Here is a 19,789-nt window from a genome sequence, read left to right on the forward strand (position 1 = left end):
AGAAGGGAAGGGAGGGAGCCGAGCAGGCAGAGACATGGAGTAGGTGGCTGCTCTTCATGTGCCTTAAGAGCGCCCAACTGAGCCCCTTTGGTCTCCCCACAGGGGCTGGGACAGACAAGCAGAAGGAGGAGCAGTGCCAGCCCAGGGAAGAGCAGAGGGGGATGCTGCAAGAGCCCAAAGAGGAGCCCCAGAGCCCCACGGTGGACGTGGAGCACGATGGCCAACAGCAGCTAGATGATAGTCAAGGGAACCACAGATCAAGAAGTCTCCGAAAACAATCTTTCAAAGGGACGTATGATGAAGACCCTGAAGAAGCCACAACCCAACCACAGAGTACCTCCAGAGACAAGAAGTACAAGTGTGAGCACTGTGGGAAGGTCTTTGCCAGTAACTATTCCCTGCGCCATCACCGATGGAGCCACACTGGTGAGAATCCCTTCAAGTGCCAGGATTGTGGGAAGCCCTCTTGGGGGTGGAGAGATTTTTGGGCATGTGAAATTGGGAATGAAGGGTGGGTGCTGTTCCAGGGTGAAGAAGGAGGAGGGATGGGGGAGGGATAGAGGAGGAGGAGGAAGAGGATGAGGAAGCATGGGGTACCAAGAGAACACCAAAAATGCTCTTTCAAAGGGATGTCTGCTGAAGACACTGAAGAAGGCGCAGCCCAACCACCGAGTAGCTCCAGAGAGAAATACATGTGTGAGTATTGTGGGAAGTTCTTGGGCTCGACGAGCAGACTGAGAGATCACCAATGGACCCACACAGGAGGGACAGACAGGGAAGGAGAGGTGGTGGAGTGGCCCTATATGTAAGAGAATGCTATGAGAGCTCAGAAATCAAGTACAGTGGTAACGGGATGGAGGGTGTGTGGATCAGGTTAAGGGCCAATAGAGCAGATCCTGCCTTGTGAGTCTGCTATAGACCCCCCACCCAAAGCAGTGAGGGGGATGAAGCTTTCTACAAACAGTTGGGAGAAATCTCGCGGTCACTTGCCGTTGTTCTTGTGGGGGACTTTAACCTCCCGGGTATCTGCTGGGATCACAACACACGGAGAAGGAACAATCCAGGAGGTTCCTGGAATGTGTGGAGGATAACTTCCTCACACAGCTGGTGAGTGAGCCGACCAGGGGAGGTGCCCTCCTGGACCTGCTGCTTGTGATCAGGGAAGAGCTTGTGGGGGAGGTAAAGGTTGGAGGCCGTCTGGGGTGCAGTGATCATGAGATGATCGAATTTTTGATCCTTCTACAAACAAAGAGAGGGGTTAGTAAAACTGCCACGTTAGACTTCCAGAGGGCTAACTTCGACCTGTTCAAGAGACTGGTTAACAAAATCCCTTGGGAGGCTGCCTTGAAGGAAATAGGAGTCCAGGAAGGCTGGACATCCTTCAAGAGCGAAGTCTTAAAGGCACAGGAGCGGGCTGTTCCCGTGTGCCGGAAAACAAGCAGGAGGGGAAGGAGACCGGCCTGGCTAAACAGGGACCTTTGGCTGCATCTCCAGAACAAAAGGAGAATCTATGACCTTTGGAAGAGGGGCCAGGCCTCTCATGAAGACTATAAAGATGTAGTGAAGTTATGCAGGGAGAGCGTTAGGAGAGCCAAAGCACAGCTACAGCTCAACTTGGCTGCAGCTGTTAAGGATAACAAAAAAATCTTTCTATAAATTCGTTAACAGCAAGAGGAGGATTAGAGAAAATCTCCCTCCTTTACTGGATGCAGAGGGAAACATGGTAACTAAGGATGAGGAAAAGGCTGAGGTGCTCAACACCTACTTTGCCTCAGTCTTTAGCAGTGGAACTGGCTGTTCCCTGGACACCCAGCCTCGTGAGCTGGGAGATGGGGAGGGGAAGCAGACTGAGGCCAGCACAGTTGAAGAGGAGGTGGTCAGAGACCTGCTGCACCACTTGGCTGCACACAGGTCTGTGGGACCGGATGGGTTACACCCAAGGGTGCTGAGGGAGTTGGCAGATGTGCTCGCCAAGCCGCTGTCCATGATTTACCTGAAGTCATGGCTGACTGGGGAGGTCCCATTGGACTGGAGGGTGGCAAATGTGACACCCATCTACAAGAGAGGCAGGAAGGAGGATCCAGGAAACTATAGAGCTGTCAGTGTGAGCTCGGTGCCAGGGAAGGTCATGGAGCAGGTCATCTCGGGTGCCATTGAAAGTCACATAATGGACAACCAGGGGATCAGGCCCAGTCAGCGGGTTTATGAAAGGCAGGTCCTGCCTGACAAACCTGATCTTCTACGACAGGGCAACCTGCTTATTGGATGAGGGAAAGGCTGTGGGTGTTGTCTACCTTGACTTCAGTAAGGCCTTTGACACCGTTTCCCACAGCATTCTCCTGGCGAAACTGACTACTTGCGGCTTGGATGGGCTCACGCTTCGCTGGGTAAAAAACTGGCTGATGGCCAGGCCCAAAGAGTTGTGGTGAACAGAGTTAAATCCAGTTGGTGGCCGGTCACGAGTGGTGTCCCCCAGGGCTGGGTTTTGGGGCCACTCCTGTTTAATATGTTTATTGACGATCTAGATGAGGGGATTGATTGCACCGTCAGTAAGTTTGCAGATGACACCAAGTTGGGTGGGAGTGTTGATCTGCTCGAGGGTAGGGAGTGTCTGCAGAGAGACCTGGCCAGGCTGGAGTGATGGGCTGAGGCCAACTGGGGGAGTTTTAATAAGGCCAAATGCCGGGTGCTGCCCTTGGGCCACAACAACCCCCAGCAGCACTACAGGCTTGGGGAGGAGTGGCTGGAGAGCTGCCAGTCAGAGAGGGACCTGGGGATTGACAGCTGGCTGAACATGAGCCAGCAGTGTGCCCAGGTGGCCAAGAAGGCCAATGGCATCCTGGCTTGCATCAGAAATAGTGTAGCCAGCAGGGACAGGGAAGTGATCCTGCCCCTGTACTCGGCACTGGTGAGGCCGCCCCTCGATGAGTGGGTTCAGTTTTGGGCCCCTCACTACAAAAAGGACACTGAATCACTTGAGCGCGTCCAAAGAAGGGCAACGAAGCTGGTGAAGGGTCTGGAGCACATGTCGTATGAGGAACGGTGAGGGAACTGGGGTTGTTTAGTCTGGAGAAGAGGAGGCTGAGGGGAGACCTCATCGCCCTCTACAACTACCTGAAAGGAGGTTGCAGAGAGCTGGGGATGAGTCTCTTGAACCAAGTAACAAGTGATAGAACAAGAGGTAATGGCCTCAAATTGCGCCAGGGAAGGTTTAGACAGGATATTAGGAAGCATTTCTTTACAGAATGGGTAGTCAGGCATTGGAATGGGCTGTCCAGGGAGGTGGTGGAGTCCCCATCCCTGGAGGTGTTTAAGAGTAAAGTTGACTTAACTCTGAGGGATATGGTGTAGTTGGGAACCGTGAGTGTTAGGTCAATGGTTGGACTGGATGATCTTCAAGGTCTTTTCCAACCTAGACAAGTCTGTGATTCTGTGGTTCTGTGACCCACACAGGAGAGAAGACCATCAAGTGCCAGGATTGTGGGCAGGACTTTTGCTGGTTGAGCACCCTGAGATATCACCAATTGACCCACACGGGAGAGAAGCCCTTCAAGTGCCAGGATTGCGGGAAGAGCTTCGCGACAAGTGCGCACCTCCTGCGTCACAAGATGACACACACCAAGGAGAAGCCCTTTCCCTGCACCACGTGTGGGAGATGCTTCTCTGATAGATCAAACCTCTTTAGACACCAACAAACTCACACAGGAGAGAGACCGTACCCCTGCTCGCACTGCGGGAAGAAATTCCTGCAACGTTCTCACCTCAGAAAGCATGAAAAAGCCTTTCACAAAGGTGAGTCCTTGGAGGAGCCTTAACCCTGTATCGCATCGTGCTCATCCATAAAATGGAGGGGAGGGGGTTTGCGGGTGGGGGTTGGCCAGGATTCAGTGGGGATGTGGCTGGGCATCCATCTCCCCCTGGGCAGGGGTGAGTGATGGCCTCCTCCAGTCTCCTCCTGACAAACTATTTTTTACCTCCACCCATGGGTTTTCTCACTTTTTCTCTTTTTTCCCCTTCCCGGGTTCACCCCCAGCGGGTGGGAGAAGCCAAGAGCCTGACTCTGCCCCATCCCGATCTGCCCCATCTCCATCCCCGGCCCTCGCTGGAGGAGAAGTTGGAGAGCAAGGAGGAGCAGACACCGACAGGACAAGGGGATGGCGTGAAGAACACCCATGCAGCCACGAGCAAGCCGGTGGCCCACGCCAAGCGGGGGACCTCTAAATGCCCCGAGTGTGGGAAGATCTTCCGCTGGAGTAACAGCATGAGACGTCACCAAAGAAATCACACGGGAGAACGACCCTACAAGTGCCCAGATTGCGGGAAGACCTTCAAGGACTTCTCCAGCCTCATCTCCCACCACAGGGTCCATAAGGGAGAGAGACCGTACAAGTGCCTGGAGTGTGGGGAGTGCTTCAGCCACAGCTCGAGCCTTTCCACGCATCGGAGGACCCACACTGGAGAGAAACCTTCTTCCTGCTCTGACTGTGGGGAATCCTTTACTCAGAAGCAAACACTCATCTTGCACCAGCGCATCCACCCCGGGGAGATGCCCAACCGCTGCCAGCAATGCCAGAAAAACTGAGGAAACTGCGTGTGGCCTCTAAACCCTCCTCAGAGCGATCAGATCAATTAGTAAATTGTCCACATATTGCAACAATATTTTGGTTTTGTACTCTCTGCGCCACTGTTCTCATTCTGGTACCAAAGAGCGTGGGGCTGGTTTTGAATCCGTGGGGAGGGGCCGTCCAAGAGAGCTGCATCTTCCGCCCGGTGGTCGGGTTTTCCCAGTCCAAAGCAGAAACAGTCTGGCTCTGCTCGACCACCGGTATACGGAAGAAAGCATCTTTCAAATGCAGCCCTGTAAAACCAGTATTACTGTCCGGGACCGAGGCGAGGAGGGGATACGGATTCGGGACCACAGGGTGCACGTCTGGAGTTCTCACATTCACTCCCCTTCAACCCTGTACCAACCTGTGTTCAGGAGAGTGAGGTTTTCTCACCAGTAGCATTGGAGCATTGAACTCTGATTGACATTCCCTTCACTGTCCACCTTCCAAAAAGGGTTTATTGTAGGGTCTAGTCCTTTCCGAGCTTCCAGGTGGCTGGCATTTTGTTTCTTCCTTACCAGCTGCGCTCCTGCTTTTAACTCTATCTTTTCCAGAGTCACATTCTTGGCTTGTCCCGGCGTTCCTGATGGCCACACTATGGCTATTACCACATTTAATAATTTGTCTGGAATAGTCTCTTCTTTTGCAGGATTCTTCCCAGTTAACCAGCATAGCTGGGCTCTCCGTGTGTTCTCTGGAGGAATATGGAACTGAGCAGAGTCTTCAGAGAAGGTTAATTGTGCATTTAACTTGCAACGTAACTCTCGACCGAGCAATGGCAAAGGCCATTCTGGCACAGAGAGGAATCTCTGAGTTAAGTTTGTATCCCCAGCTGAGAGTTCCCTGGTTCTAAAAATGGTCTTAAGGTTCTTTTTCCTGGTGCACCAACACTTACCTGAGTCTTGCATAACGGTCCCTTACAACTAGTCACTACAGAACGGGTGGCTCTGCTACCAATCAGAACATCTGCAATTCCAGACCCAGCTTAACTGAACCAGGGGATCAGCTGGGGAGATTTTCATTTTCTCCCCCGGTCCCCTTCATTCGGTATCAGGTGTCCCTACCCTAATCAGTTTAGCATCTGATTCCGACCCCCCTTTTCCTGAGCATTCGGCAAATAAGGTTTATCTCTGTGGGCGTTCACATTTCCAGCGCCCTTCTTTCCTGCAAAAAGCACAGGGATTATTGTGATAGACAGTAAACTGTTTGTTCATCAAATTCAATTAAAGATACTGGGAGCTCGTGACATGTTATTCCATAAACTATGTTGGCCTAAGCTTAATCTTAACTGTGTAACGACTGTGTACACTCACTGTGTAACGACTAACTGACTGCAAGTGCTTATCTAAGTTGAAATGCTGAAGCAAGGACTCCTATTGTGCAAAAGACTGAAAAGAGGGAGAAGGGAAGAAGGACAAAGGGAAGAAGGACAAAGGGGTAATGTCTGTACTCTGTAAGATATAAACAAAAGCTTTGTGAGCCACTCTCAGGAAAGCAGGAAATACGAGGAGCTGGTGATGTGAGGAAGACCCGGATGGAGCGACCCCCTAGCTGCAAAGTGCGCAGACGCAGGGTACACCTCTCAGAGAGACCCGATACCGGAAGGCGGAGGATATAAAAAGACGGACCCTCGGGAAGTGAGTGCGCGCCGTTGGTGGAGCAAGGACTCCCCGGCCGCCCAACGCTGTTTTGCTTGTTGCCGCTTGCTAAGTAAACAATTGAAATTTTGATTGGCTCTGACTCACATCAATTTGAGAAATCTACTTATAACAATTATGACCCACAGGGGTACGGTCCGAGGAGTTAACCCCCCGTCCTTGTGCTGCGTTCCGTTCAGCTCTTTTCTCTCTCCTCTCTGCTCCTGTAAACCTTGGATGTTATTTCTATCCCCTGCGATAGGGACATTGTTACCACTTTTACAACGGGGCAGCCATTGACTGCGGTCAACGTACAAGCTATTAGTTATTCTGTAGACGTTAAAGTTCTCACTTTCTTCTGAGCTGGAAGTGGCTGCTCTTCATCTCCACTAGTGCTACAGCCCTGGGATTTCTTTTTTTCGTGCCTTTGTTTTAAATTCACCAGATTCCCTTTTGGGACCAACGTCTGCACGTCCTCAGCCTCCCCACCACCCTTAACACATTCTTTTTACCTTTCAAGTTTCACAACTTTTACAACATCCCTTTTTCTTTAGAAACATTAACACTTTCTGCTCATACATACCTTCCAGCAGCCTCAGATATCAAGCATTTACATTTCTGACAAGTTTTGTGATCACGTATTAAACAAAAGACAAATCAACAGGGGCAGCTACATCCCATTTGTCACTTCTGTGACAAATCAACAGTAATTGTGTGGTGGTGGAATTCTTACACCCCCCCCCCACCTCCTTCTTTGTTGGGCTGCTTGGTGCTTCCTGCCATTCCACCCACATCCCCCCAGCTATACACCAATCTGTGGAGATAAGGACTGATAATGTTAACGAGCCTGGCTCCTGCCCCTCCCGCTCGGAAACAGCTATAACGGCCCATCAACTCCTAAGGGCCTGGCACACCTGTGCCTGGGATGTGGTGAAATGGGAACAATAACAGAGTCGCACATTAATCAAATTCTTGTGTAACTGCTGGAAGGCACCAGAAGGCATTTGACAAAAGCCAATTATCTTGGACCCTATAAACTGCGACCACCAGGGAGACCCTTTGAGCTCTCCTGGATGGCAGCCAGTCTGTGACCAGCATCTCCCCTGAGCTGGGAGCCTCTCAGGTACCAAACCCTTAAGGTGTCGTCTGCTCCAGACGGAAGACCAGGGCGAAGTCCCCCGCTGGAGTCTCAATTATCGCCCGTTGAGGAATGCCAAGGCATTGTGAGTATTTGCTCTAAACTCGAGAGGGAAATTTTCTTTGAGCTAGCTTCTCTTTACTGTGTGTGGGGGGGGGGGGGCGGGGGGTACGTACCCTTGTTTCTGTGTGTGTATGTCTGTTCTGTGTTCATTCTACTGAATCCAAACACCTTTGTTTCTCTATGTTTGTCTGTTTTGTTATGTGCATGCATGTGTATATATGTATATATAGGTACCGTTAAGTAAGTTAGTGTGAATCTTGTCAATTTAGAGTCTGAATAGGATGCTTTTCTTTCTTTTAGTATTTCTGAATTATTTCATAATAATAATAAATTGCTGTTAGTTATTAAAAAACCTAGATTTCTTACTAAATATTACCGTGTCAATACTTTCATCCGCGACAAATTGCAACACAGTTTTATAGTTTAAAGTTCCATTTTCAGGCCATTTTTCCCCATCCTCCAGTTGATGTTGTGGCTGCCACTGATTACAACACCGCTGTAACTTACATTTAGTCATGGGAATCGCCTCCTACTTTATTCCCATTTCTCAGGATGCCTCCTAGAGGAGAGCAGAGAGGTGTCTCCTGGGAAGTAGTAGCTCCCATTTTGGTACCCAAAAGGAGTTTCCTAATGCACCTTTTTGTACACCAAAAGATGAACTGGGCAAGGCTGTCAGCGCGGTCCCATCTGGGTCCCCAGAACTCTTGTCCCACAAGCGGGGTCGTTCACCCCCGGTGCCAGACGCCAACACACACCCCGAGCAGAGGGATTGATTTATCCCGTGTGGGCGCAGAGCTGGGGGCTGGTGGTAATTCCCCCCGGCCAGCGCCCCGCCCCAAAGAACTTCCCTGGATTTCTACACTTCAGACCACACGGAGACACCGGGACTGTAGTGACCGGGGCCGGTTTCTTATTGCTTTGTCCCTCACTGGTTAACAACGCGCCTCGTCGCGATGTCAGCGTAGAGTGTCTTGTAATTCTTGTGGCCCAACTCAAAGGTGAGGGGGGACGCGGCTTCTTGGTCTTCAACTGAGTCGGCAGTCGCGGTCTATTCCCGTCCCCGGCTTAATTACGGCCGATTGTGTGTGTGTCCCCTCTTGCTGGTCCTGCTCCTCCTCCATCCCTCCCCCTCCTTCATCCTCACTCCTCCTGCTCCTCCTCCATCCCTCCCTCTCCTCCATCCCTCCTCCTTCTGCTCGTCCTTCATCCCTCCTCCTCATGGTCCTGTTCCTCCTCCTTCCCTCCCCCTCTTCCAGCCTTACTCCTCCCCCATCCCTCCGCCTTCTTCACACTTGACCAGCGCCCACGCTTGGTCCCCACTTTCACAGCGCCCCCCGAAACTGCCCCCACCCTCCGAGAGGGCCAGCGATGGAGCTGCACAGCCCCCCCTTCCCTGCAGGGATTTCCCTGAGGGATGGAGAATCCGCGTCCAGCTGCCCCCCATAACCCGCAGCACTCCTGGGTGTCCCCCCCTTGCCGGTCCCGCAGTCAGAGTAACTGCTGCCGCCTCTCGGGGTGCTCAGCACCCCCTGCCCGGGGCTCAGCACCCACCCGGCTGCACCCTGTTGTGCTGGTTTGTGTGTGGAGGGGTTGGGAGCGGGGGAGGGGGCTACAGGGGGGGCTCCTGGGAGAAGATGCTCAAAGCTGCCCGGGCTCCAAGTCGGACCCGCCCCTGGCCAAGGCCGAGCCAATTAGCGACGGCGTCGCGCTCTGAGATAAGGGATTTAAACAGGGGAAGTTGCGAGGAGGAGGAGAAAGAGGAGGAGGGTGGGAGGGAAATACCTCTGCAAACAGAGAGGGTGAGGAAGGACGTCAGGAGGGGGGAGGTGCTCTGGAGCAGAGACTGCCCTGCACCCATGGAGACCCACGAGGGAGCAGATGCCCCCCAAGAGCCCCTGGGAGGGACCCACATGGGAGGAAGATGGTGGAGGACTGTCTCCCGTGGGAGGGAGCCCATGCCGAGCAGGGGAGGAGCGTGAGGAGTCCTCTCCCTGAGGAGGAAGGAGCAGCAGAGACAACGGGTGATGGACTGACCCCAACCCCCATCCCCTGCCCCCTGCACCGGTGGGGGGAGCAGGGAGAGAAATGGGGAGCAAAGCTGAGCCCTGGAAAAAGGAATGGTGGGGAGGAAGGTGTTTTGAAGATGTGGTTGTATTTCTCACTGTCCTGCTCTGTCACATTGGTACATTGGTGGGGGTGGGGGTGTTCAAATTCGATTGCTGTTCTTTCTTCCTTCCCCGATGGAGTCTGTCTGTTGCCTGAGCCCATAATGGGGGAGCTGTCCCTCCCCTGTCTTTCTCTGGATCCCCCCCTGGGCTTTGGTTTAATTTTCTCCCAAACCCTGGAGGGAAAGGGGCAAGGGAGCATCTGGGTGGGACTCAGGTGCCCTCCGGGCTCAAAGCACAACATGGCACTAACCGGCAAGGCCATGCGGGGTGTGAGAAGGAGGAGAAGGGAAGGGAGGGAGCCGAGCAGGCAGAGACATGGAGTAGGTGGCTGCTCTTCATGTGCCTTAAGAGCCACCAACTGAGCCCCTTTGGTCTCCCCACAGGGGCTGGGACAGACAAGCAGAAGGAGGAGCAGTGCCAGCCCAGGGAAGAGCAGAGGGGGATGCTGCAAGGGCCCAAAGAGGAGCCCCAGAGCCCCACGGTGGACGTGGAGCACGATGGCCAACAGCAGCCAGATGATACACAAGGGAGCCACAGATCAAGAAGTCTCCGAAAACGATCTTTCAAAGGGACATATGATGAAGACCCTGAAGAAGCCACAACCCAACCACAGAGGACCTCCAGAGAGAAGAAGTACAAGTGTGAGCACTGTGGGAAGGTCTTCAACAGGAACTATTCCCTGCGCTGTCACCGATGGACTCACACTGGTGAGAATCCCTTCAAGTGCCAGGATTGTGGGAAGCTGACCCGGGGTGGGTGGGGATATTTTAGTACATGTGAAATTGGGAATGAAGGGTGGGTGCTGTTCCAGGGTGAAGAAGGAGGAGGGATGGGGGAGGGATAGAGGAGGAGGAGGAAGAGGAAGCATGGGTTACCAAGAGAACACCAAAAATGCTCTTTCAAAGGGATGTCTGCTGAAGGCGCAGCCCAACCACCGAGTAGATACAGAGAGAAGTACATGTGTGAGTATTGTGGGAAGTTCTTGGCCTCGACGAGCAGACTGAGAGAGCACCAACGGACCCACACAGGAGAGAAGACCTTCAAGTGCCAGGATTGTGGGAAGGTCTTTTGCTGGTTGGGCACCCTGAAATATCACCAACTGACCCACACAGGAGAGAAGCCCTTCAAGTGCCAGGATTGTGGGAAGAGCTTCAGGACAAATGGGAACCTCCTGCGTCACAAGGTCACACACACCAAGGAGAAGCCCTTTCCCTGCACCACGTGTGGGAAACGCTACTCCGATAGCTCAAGCCTCATTAGACACAAAAAAATTCACACAGGAGAGAGACCGTACCCCTGCTCGCACTGCGGGAAGAAATTCCTGCAACTTTCTCAGGTCAGAAAGCATGAAAAAGCCCTTCACAATGGTGAGTCCTCGGAGGGGCCTTAACCCTGTATCGCATCGTGCTCATCCATAAAATGGAGGGGAGGGGGTTTGCGGGTGGGGGTTGTCCAGGTTTTGGTGAGGAACTGGCTGGGCATCCATCTCCCCCTGGGCAGGGGTGAGTGATGGCCTCCTCCAGTCTCCTCCTGACAAACTATTAAAAAACCTCCACCCACGGGTTCTCTCACTTTTTCTGATTTTTCCCAATTCCCGGGTTCACCCCCAGCAGGTGGGAGCAGCCAAGAGCCCAACTCTGCCCCATCCCGACCTGCCCCATCTCCGTCCCCGGCCCTCCCAGGGGGGTGTGGAGATTTTTGGGCATGTGAATTTGGGAATGAAGGGTGGGTGCTGGTCCAGGGTGAAGAATAGGAGGGATGGGGGAGGGATAGAGGAGGACAAGGAAGAGGAAGGATGGGGTACCAAGAGAACACCAAAAATGCTCTTTCAAAGGGATGTCTGCTAAAGACACTGAAGAAGGCGCAGCCCAACCACCAAGTAGCTCCAGAGAGAAGAAATACGTGTGTGAGTATTGTGGGAAGGTCTTGGCCTCGAGGATGAGCCTGAGATATCACCGATGGACCCACACAGGAGAGAAGCCCTTCAAGTGCCAGGATTGTGGGATGAACTTCAGGGGAGGTTGGAACCTCCGGCGTCACCAGATGTCACACACCAAGGAGAAGCCCTTTCACTGCACCACGTGTGGAATAAGGTTCTGTGATAGCACAGTCCTCATCAGACACCAACAAACTCACACAGGAGAGAGACCGTACCCCTGCTTGCACTGCGGGAAGAAATTCCGGCAACGTTCTCACCTCAGAGTGCATCAAGAAGCCCTTCACAAAGGTGAGTCCTCAGAGGGGCCTTAACCCCGTATTGCATCGAGCTCATCCATAAAATGGAGAGGAGGGGGTTTGCGGGTGGGGGTTGGCCAGGTTTTGGTGAGGAACTGGCTGGACATCCATCTCCCCCTGGGCAGGGGTGAGTGATGGCCTCCTCCAGTCTCCTCCTGACAAACTATTTTTTACCTCTACCCACGGGTTCTCTCACTTTTTCTCTTTGTTCCCCCTTCCCGTGATCACCCCCAGCAGGTATGTCCTGGTTCAGCTAGAATTGGGTTAAGTTTCCCCAGCAGTGGGGAGGCAGCTCTAGCCGGGTTATTCAATACCACGCTGAGGTCAGGTCCAGGCGCCCAAGCGCGGGAAGAGCAGGGACGACTTTTGTCTGGGTCGGTCCCCTCACTGCTGTATCCGTGCGGTATATCTCTTGTTCTGTTCATTGTTATCACTGTTGTTGTTGTTGTTGTTGTTCGGTTTGTTGTTGTTACACTGTTGTATTAATTTTTCCTTATCTCAACCCTGGGGTTTGTATTTCACTCCCTTCCCCATCCGTTCCGAGGTTGGGGGAGGGGCAGCGGCATCATGGTCTCGGTTCCTGGCAGGGCCTAAAGCACCACACCCCCTTGCCGGTCCCGCAGGCAGGGTACAGGGAGGGTACCTGCTGCCAACTCTCAGGGTGCTGAGCACCAGGGGTTGGTGTGTGGTTTGTGTGTGGAGGGGTTGGGCTGGGGGGTGTGGGCTACAGGGGGGGCTCATGGGAGAAGATGCTCAAAGGTCCCCGGCTCCAAGTCAGACCAACCCCTGGCCAAGGCCCAGTCAGAGCCAATTAGCGATGGCGTCGCGCTCTGAGATAAGGGATTTAAAAAAGAGAATTTGGGAGGAGGAGTAGAGAGAGGAGAAGGGTGGGAGGGAATTACCTCTGCAAACAGCGAGGGTGAGGAAGGACGTCAGGAGGGGGGAGGTGTGCCGGAGCAGAGACTGCCCTGTACCCGTGGAGACCCATGGGGGGGCAGTTGTCCCCTAGAGCCCCTGAGAGGGAGCCACATGGGAGGAAGATCATGGAGGACTGTCTCCCGTGGGAGGGAGCCCACGCTGGAGCAGGTGAGGAGTGTGAGGAGTCCTCCCCCTGAGGAGGAAGGAGCGGCAGAGACAACGGGTGATGGACTGACCCCAACCCCCATCCCTGCCCCCTACGTCAGTGGGGGGAGGAGGGAGAGAAATGGGGAGCAAAGCTGAGTCCGGGAAGAAGGGATGGGGGGGGAAGGTGTTTTGAAGCTGTGGTTGTATTTCTGACTGTCCTGCTCTGTCGCATTGGTACATTGGTGGGGGTGGGGGTGTTCAAATTCGATTGCTGTTCTTTCTTCCTTCCCCGATGGAGTCTGTCTGTTGCTCGAGCCGATAACGGGGGAGTCGTTCCTCCCCTGTCCTTGTCTGGATCTCCCCCGGCCTTTGGTTTTAATTTTTCATCTCCATCCGTTCGGGGGAAGGGGTGATCGAGCGTCTCAGTGGGGCTCAGGTGCCCTCGGGGCTCAAAGCACAACATGGCGCTAACGGGCAAGGCCATGCGGGGTGTGAGAAGGAGGAGAAGGGAAGGGAGGGAGCCGAGCAGGCAGAGACATGGAGTAGGTGGCTGCTCTTCATGTGCCTCAAGAGGCACCAGCTGAGTCCCTTTGGTCTCCCCACAGGGGCTGGGACAGACAAGCAGAAGGAGGAGCAGCGCCAGCCCAGGAAAGAGCAGAGGGGGATGCTGCAAGGGCCCAAAGAGGAGCCCCAGAGCCCAACGGTGGATGTGGAGCACAATGGCCAACAGCAGCCAGCTGATACACAAGTGAGCCACAGACCAAGAAAACCTCGAAAATGCTCTTTCAAAAGGATGTATGGTGAAGACCCTCAGGAATTCACAACCCAACCACGGAGTTTCTCCAGAGGGAAGGCATACACGTGTGAGCAGTGTGGGAAGGTCTTCACCTGTGGGAGCAACCTGAGCCGTCACCGAAGGATCCACACTGGTGAGAAGCCCTTCAAGTGTCAGGACTGTGGGAAGAGCTTCATGCTGAGCTGGTACCTGCTGAGTCACCAGAGGACACACACCAAGGAGAAGCCGTATCTCTGCACCACGTGTGGGAAATATTTCTCCTGTAGCTCTACGCTCCATGTCCACCAACGCATCCACACGGGAGAGAGACCGTACGCCTGCTCGCAGTGCGAGATGACCTTCCGGCACAGAGATCAACTCAGGAGGCATCAGTTGGCCATCCACAAAGGTGAGTCCTCTGGGGGGGGGTTATCCCAATATCACATGGTCAGCAAAAAAATGGAGAGTACAGAGTTTGTGGGTGAGGGTTGAACAGATTTTGGTCACAAACTTGCTGGGCATCCATCTCCCCACAGGGAGCGGTCAGCGATGGCCTCCTTCATCCTACTCCCGTCAAAATTTTTTTTCCTCTCCCCCCCACAGTGGGTGGGAGCAGCCAGCAGCCCAACCCTGCCCCATCCCAACCTCCCCCATCTCCATCCCCTTCCTGGGGGACTTTTGGGGTTGTGCAAATGGGGACCAAGGGTGGATGCTGGTTTGGAGTTGGGGAGGTGTGGTGAAGTAGGATTCAGAATAGAGGAGCGAGAGTGATGGAAGTGGAGCTGAAGAAGGGGGATGGAATTGGGGACCAAGGGTAGGTGGTGGTGCAGAAAGGGGAAGCACCCTGTTGGGCTCAGGGTGGTGATACAGGACTGAGCAGCCTTCCCATGGCCATCACGCATCCTGCTGCCGTCTCTTGGGGTGCTTAGCACCCTCTGCCCGGGGCTCAGCACCCACCCGACTGCACCCTGTTGTGCTGGTTTGTGTGTGGAGGGGTTGGGAGCTGGGGAGGGGGCTACAGGGGGGGCTCCTGGGAGAAGATGCTCAAAGCTCCCCCAGCTCCAAGTCGGACCCGCCCCTGGCCAAGGCCAAGCCAATTAGCGATGACGTCCTGTTCTGAGATAAGGGATTTAAACAGTAAAAGTTGGGAGGGGATGGAGAAAGAGGAGAGTGGGAGGGAAATACCTCTGCAAACAGCGAGGGTGAGGAAGGACGTCAGGAGGGGGGAGGTGCTCTGGAGCAGAGACTGTCCTGCACCCATGGAGACCCACGGGGAAGCAGATGCCCCCCCAGAGCCCCTGGGAGGGACCCACGTGGGAGGAAGATCGTGGAGGACTGTCTCCCGTGGGAGGGAGCCCATGCCGGAGCAGGGGAGGAGTGTGAGGAGTCCTCCCCCTGAGGAGGAAGGAGCGAGGGAGGGTCTGGGTGGGGCTCAGGTGCCCACATGCCACTAAGGGACAAGGCCATCAAGGACGTTAAACCTGTCCAGTTAGGGTTAACAAAGACATTAACCACAGACAAACCTCTGTGGCTCCACTAATGGGGGATCTTCCAGCCAACAGTAGGAGGTGGAAGCTCTTCCACAGCTTTGCAGCTGCTGAGGATGCAACACTGGAGGGGGGACTGTGCGTATGGAGGAGGCGATGAGCAGGGGAAGGGGAGCAGGGGCAGAAAAGGGGGGTACACACAAGAAAAGGGTGTAAAAGGGGCTGGCACTGCAGTACAAGGGGGTTCTTCTGTGCGTTGGCCATCGCCGTTGGTCCTGTCTTTGTTATTCAATCTCTGTCTGAACTCTTTCTGGCCCCAGTGCTGGCTCCTGGGGGGACTGGTGTGAGCGGGTTTGGGGTCATCTGCAGAAGCGAGGCTGGGGGCGTCGGGCCCCTTCTCTGTGGTGCCACATGATACACAAGGGAGTAAAGTACCCAGAGAACCCCAAAAATGCTCTTTCACAGGGACGTATGGTGAAGAACTTGAAGAATCCACATCCCAACCACGGAGTAGCTCCAGAGAGAAGAAGTACGAGTGTGAGCACTGTGGGAAGGTCTTCATGTGCAGAAGTGTCCTGACACATCACCGACGGATCCACACAGGAGAGAAGCCCTTTAAGTGCTGGGATTGTGGGAAGAGCTTCAAGCTGAGAGGGTACCTCCTGAGTCACCAGAGGACTCACAGGGAGGAGAAGCCGTATCTCTGCACCACATGTGGGAAACGCTTCTCCTGGAGCTCGCAACTCAACACACACCGACGCATCCACACAGGAGAGAGACCATACACCTGCTTGCACTGCGGGATGATTTTCTGGCAGAATTATGACCTCAGGAAACATAAGAGGGCCATCCATCCTGGTGAGTACTCAGGGGGGTCTTAACCTCATATCATGTTGTGCTCAGTTATACAATGGAGAGGAGGGTGTTTGGGAGGTGACTGGGCCAGAATTTGGTCAGGAACCGGAGGGACATCCATCTCCCCATGGGCGGGGGTGAGTGATGGTGTCCTCCTTACTCCTCCTGTTAAATTACTTCTACCTCCACTCATGGGTTGTCTCTTTTTCCCTTTCCCGGGTTCACCCCCAGCAGGTGGGAGCAGCCAAGAGCACAACCCTGCCTCATCCCGAACTCCCCCATATCCATCCCCGGCCCTCACAGGGGGGTGGGGAGAGTTTTGGGCATGTGAAATTGGGAATGAAGGGTGGGTGCTGGTCCAGGGTGAAGAAGGAGGAGGGATGGGGGAGGGATGGAGGAGGAGGAGGAGGAGGAAGAGGAAGGATGGGGTACAAAGAGAACACCAAAAATGCTCTTTCAAAGGGATGTCTGCTGAAGACACTGAAGAAGGCGCAGCCCAACCACCGAGTAGCTCCAGAGACAAGGAGTACATGTGTGATTACTGTGGGAAGGTCTTTCAATGGAGGACCACCCTGAGATATCACCAACGGACCCACACGGGAGAGAAGCCCTTCAAGTGCCAGGATTGTGGGAAGAGCTTCCGGACAAGTGGTCAACTCCGGCATCACAAGATGACACACACCAAGGAGAAGCCCTTTCCCTGCACCACGTGTGGGAGAAGATTCTCCCATAGCTCAACCCTCATTAGACACCAACAAACTCACACAGGAGAGAGCCTGTACCCCTGCTCGCACTGTGGGAAGAAATTCCTGCAACGTTTTCAACTCAGAGAGCATCAAGAAGCCCTTCACAATGGTGAGTCCTCGGAGGGGCCTTAACCCCGTATTGCATCGTGCTCATCCATAAAATGGAGAGGAGGGGCTCTGCGGGTGGGGGTTGGCCAGGTTTCGGTGAGGAACTGGCTGGGCATCCATCTGCCCCTGGGCAGGGGTGAGTGATGGCCTCCTCCAGTCTCCTCCTGACAAACTATTTTTTACCTCCACCCATGGGTTTTCTTGCTTTTTCTGTTTTTTTCCCCTTCCTGGGTTCACCCCCAGCGGGTGGGAGCAGCCAACAGCCCGACTCTGCCCCATCCTGACCTGCCCCATCTCCATCCCCGGCCCTTACGGGGGTAGTTTTGGAAGAGTGAAAATGGGGACCAAGGGTGGATGGTGGTGCGGAGTGGGGGAGGTGTGGTGGAGTAGGGTTCAGAATGGAGGAGCGGGAGGGATGGAAGTGGAGCTGAAGAACGAAGAGTGGACACACACACACACACATGCACACACACACGCATGCACACACACCCCCACGCCCACCATGGGCACCTGTGCACTTACATCCCCCATTTCTACACGCACTTGTGCACACCCACACACAAACACAACCCTCACACCTTCAAGTCCACACCCAGCACACCCACACACACAGCCCCTGTGACTTTCCACACTCACCGATGTTAGAGGGGCTCCAGCCACTGGCAGCACTGTACTGGGTGGTACTGGTCTTGGTGGGAGCTGCTGGAGTAGGTGGCTGCTCTTCATGTGCCTTAAGAGCCCCTTTGTTCTCCCCACAGGGGCTGGGACAGACAAGCAGAAGGAGGAGCAGTGCCAGCCCAGGGAAGAGCAGAGGGGGATGCTGCAAGAGCCCAAAGAGGAGCCCCAGAGCCCCACGGTGGACGTGGAGCACGATGGCCAACAGCAGCCAGATGATACGCAAGGGAGCCACAGACCAAGAAAACCCCGAAAATGCTCTTTCAAAGGGACCTACGCTGAAGACCCTCATGAAGACACAACCCAACCACCGAGAAGCTCCAGACAGAAGATGTACAAGTGTGAGCACTGTGGGAATGTCTTCGCCTGCGGGAGCAGCCTGAGCCATCACAGATGGACCCACATGGGAGAGAAGCCCTACAAGTGCCGGGATTGTGGGAAGAGCTTCACACAGACAGGAAACCTCCTGAGTCACCAGAGGACACACACCAAGAAGAAGCACTTTGTCTACACCACATGTGGGAAACGCTTCTCCCTTACCTCAGACCTAATGAAGCACAAACGCACCCACGATCCAGAGAGACCGTACCCATGCTCACACTGTGGGAAGAGCTTCCAGCAGATTAATAACCTCTGGAGGCATCAGGAAGCCCTTCACAATGGTGAGTCCTTGGGAGGGTTTAGCGTGAGATGTCGCAGTCCCTGGTGGAGCTGTGGGTGGGGATGGGCTGGAGAAGCACGTGGTGGGGCTGTGCTGGGACCCCTGCTCCCAGTGTGGCAGCAGTGCTGGGCTGGGAGATGGCCCTGGGGATGGATTTGCTCTGTCCCCAGATTGGGTTGAACTAGTGGTGGGGATGGTCCTGCTGGGAGCAGGAGGTTGGACTGGAGACCTCCAAGGAATGGAGCTACCCTGGAAGAACCTCCTTGGTGCAGGGGTGCAGGGTGGTTCCTGAGTTGGGGAAAAGGCTTTGTCTTTCTCCAGCAGGCATTGAGCACCCAGCTGGAGCCAGGACAAGCAACCCCGGTGCTGGAAGAGAAGTTGGAGAGCAAGGAGGAGCAGACACCAACGGGACAAGGGGATGGCGTGAAGAACACCCATGCAGCCACGAGCAAGCTGGTGGCCTGCGCCAAGCGGGGGACCTCTAAATGCCCCGAGTGTGGGAAGATCTTCCGCTGGAGTAACAGCATGAGACGTCACCAAAGAAATCACACGGGAGAACGACCCTACAAGTGCCCAGATTGCGGGAAGACCTTCAAGGGCTTCTCCAGCCTCATCTCCCTCCACAGGGTCCATAAGGGAGAGAGACCGTACAAGTGCCTGGAGTGTGGGGAGTGCTTCAGCCACAGCTCGAGCCTTTCCACGCATCGGAGGACCCACACTGGAGAGAAACCTTCTTCCTGCTCTGACTGTGGGGAATCCTTTCCTCAGAAGCAAACACTCATCTTGCACCAGCGCATCCACCCCGGGGAGATGCCCAACCGCTGCCAGCAATGCCAGAAAAACTGAGGAAACTGCGTGTGGCCTCTAAACCCTCCTCAGAGCGATCAGATCAATTAGTAAATTGTCCACAGATTGCAACAATATTTTGGTTTTGTACTCTCTGCGCCACTGTTCTCATTCTGGTACCAAAGAGCGTGGGGCTGGTTTTGAATCCGTGGGGAGGGGCCGTCCAAGAGAGCTGCATCTTCCGCCCGGTGGTCGGGTTTTCCCAGTCCAAAGCAGAAACAGTCTGGCTCTGCTCGACCACCGGTATACGGAAGAAAGCATCTTTCAAATGCAGCCCTGTAAAACCAGTATTACTGTCCGGGACCGAGGCGAGGAGGGGATACGGATTCGGGACCACAGGGTGCACGTCTGGAGTTCTCACATTCACTCCCCTTCAACCCTGTACCAACCTGTGTTCAGGAGAGTGAGGTTTTCTCACCAGTAGCATTGGAGCATTGAACTCTGATTGACGTTCCCTTCACTGTCCACCTTCCAAAAAGGGTTTATTATAGGGTCTAGTCCTTTCCGAGCTTCCAGGTGGCTGGCATTTTGTTTCTTCCTTACCAGCTGGGCTCCTGCTTTTAGCTCCATCTTTTCCAGAGTCACATTCTTGGCTTGTCCCGGCGTTCCTGATGGCCACACTATGGCTATTACCGCATTTAATAATTTGTCTGGAATAGTCTCTTCTTTTGCAGGATTCTTCCCAGTTAACCAGCATAGCTGGGCTCTCCGTGCGTTCTCTGG

General features: G+C 54.2%; 2 protein-coding genes across 2 annotated transcripts in view; both read left to right on the forward strand.

Annotated features, from left to right (window-relative positions):
* The window catches only part of LOC141936873 (uncharacterized), a 122,340-nt gene that overhangs the window by 23,373 nt on the left and 79,178 nt on the right, over positions 1–19,789 (forward strand).
* On the forward strand, positions 37–18,847 carry LOC141936855 (uncharacterized). Its single transcript, XM_074854198.1, is given in 14 exon segments — positions 37–426; positions 3,454–3,792; positions 4,034–4,206; positions 4,208–4,580; positions 4,789–4,985; positions 8,702–8,938; positions 10,002–10,320; positions 10,519–10,980; positions 11,448–11,840; positions 13,519–14,097; positions 15,641–16,033; positions 16,493–16,885; positions 17,643–18,221; positions 18,542–18,847. Coding segments are annotated over 14 exon segments (4,971 nt in total). The 5' UTR covers positions 37–56; the 3' UTR covers positions 18,706–18,847.

This window comes from Strix uralensis, chromosome 35 (genome assembly GCF_047716275.1).
Source record: "Strix uralensis isolate ZFMK-TIS-50842 chromosome 35, bStrUra1, whole genome shotgun sequence".
In the NCBI taxonomy this organism is placed as follows: Eukaryota; Metazoa; Chordata; class Aves; order Strigiformes; family Strigidae; genus Strix; species Strix uralensis.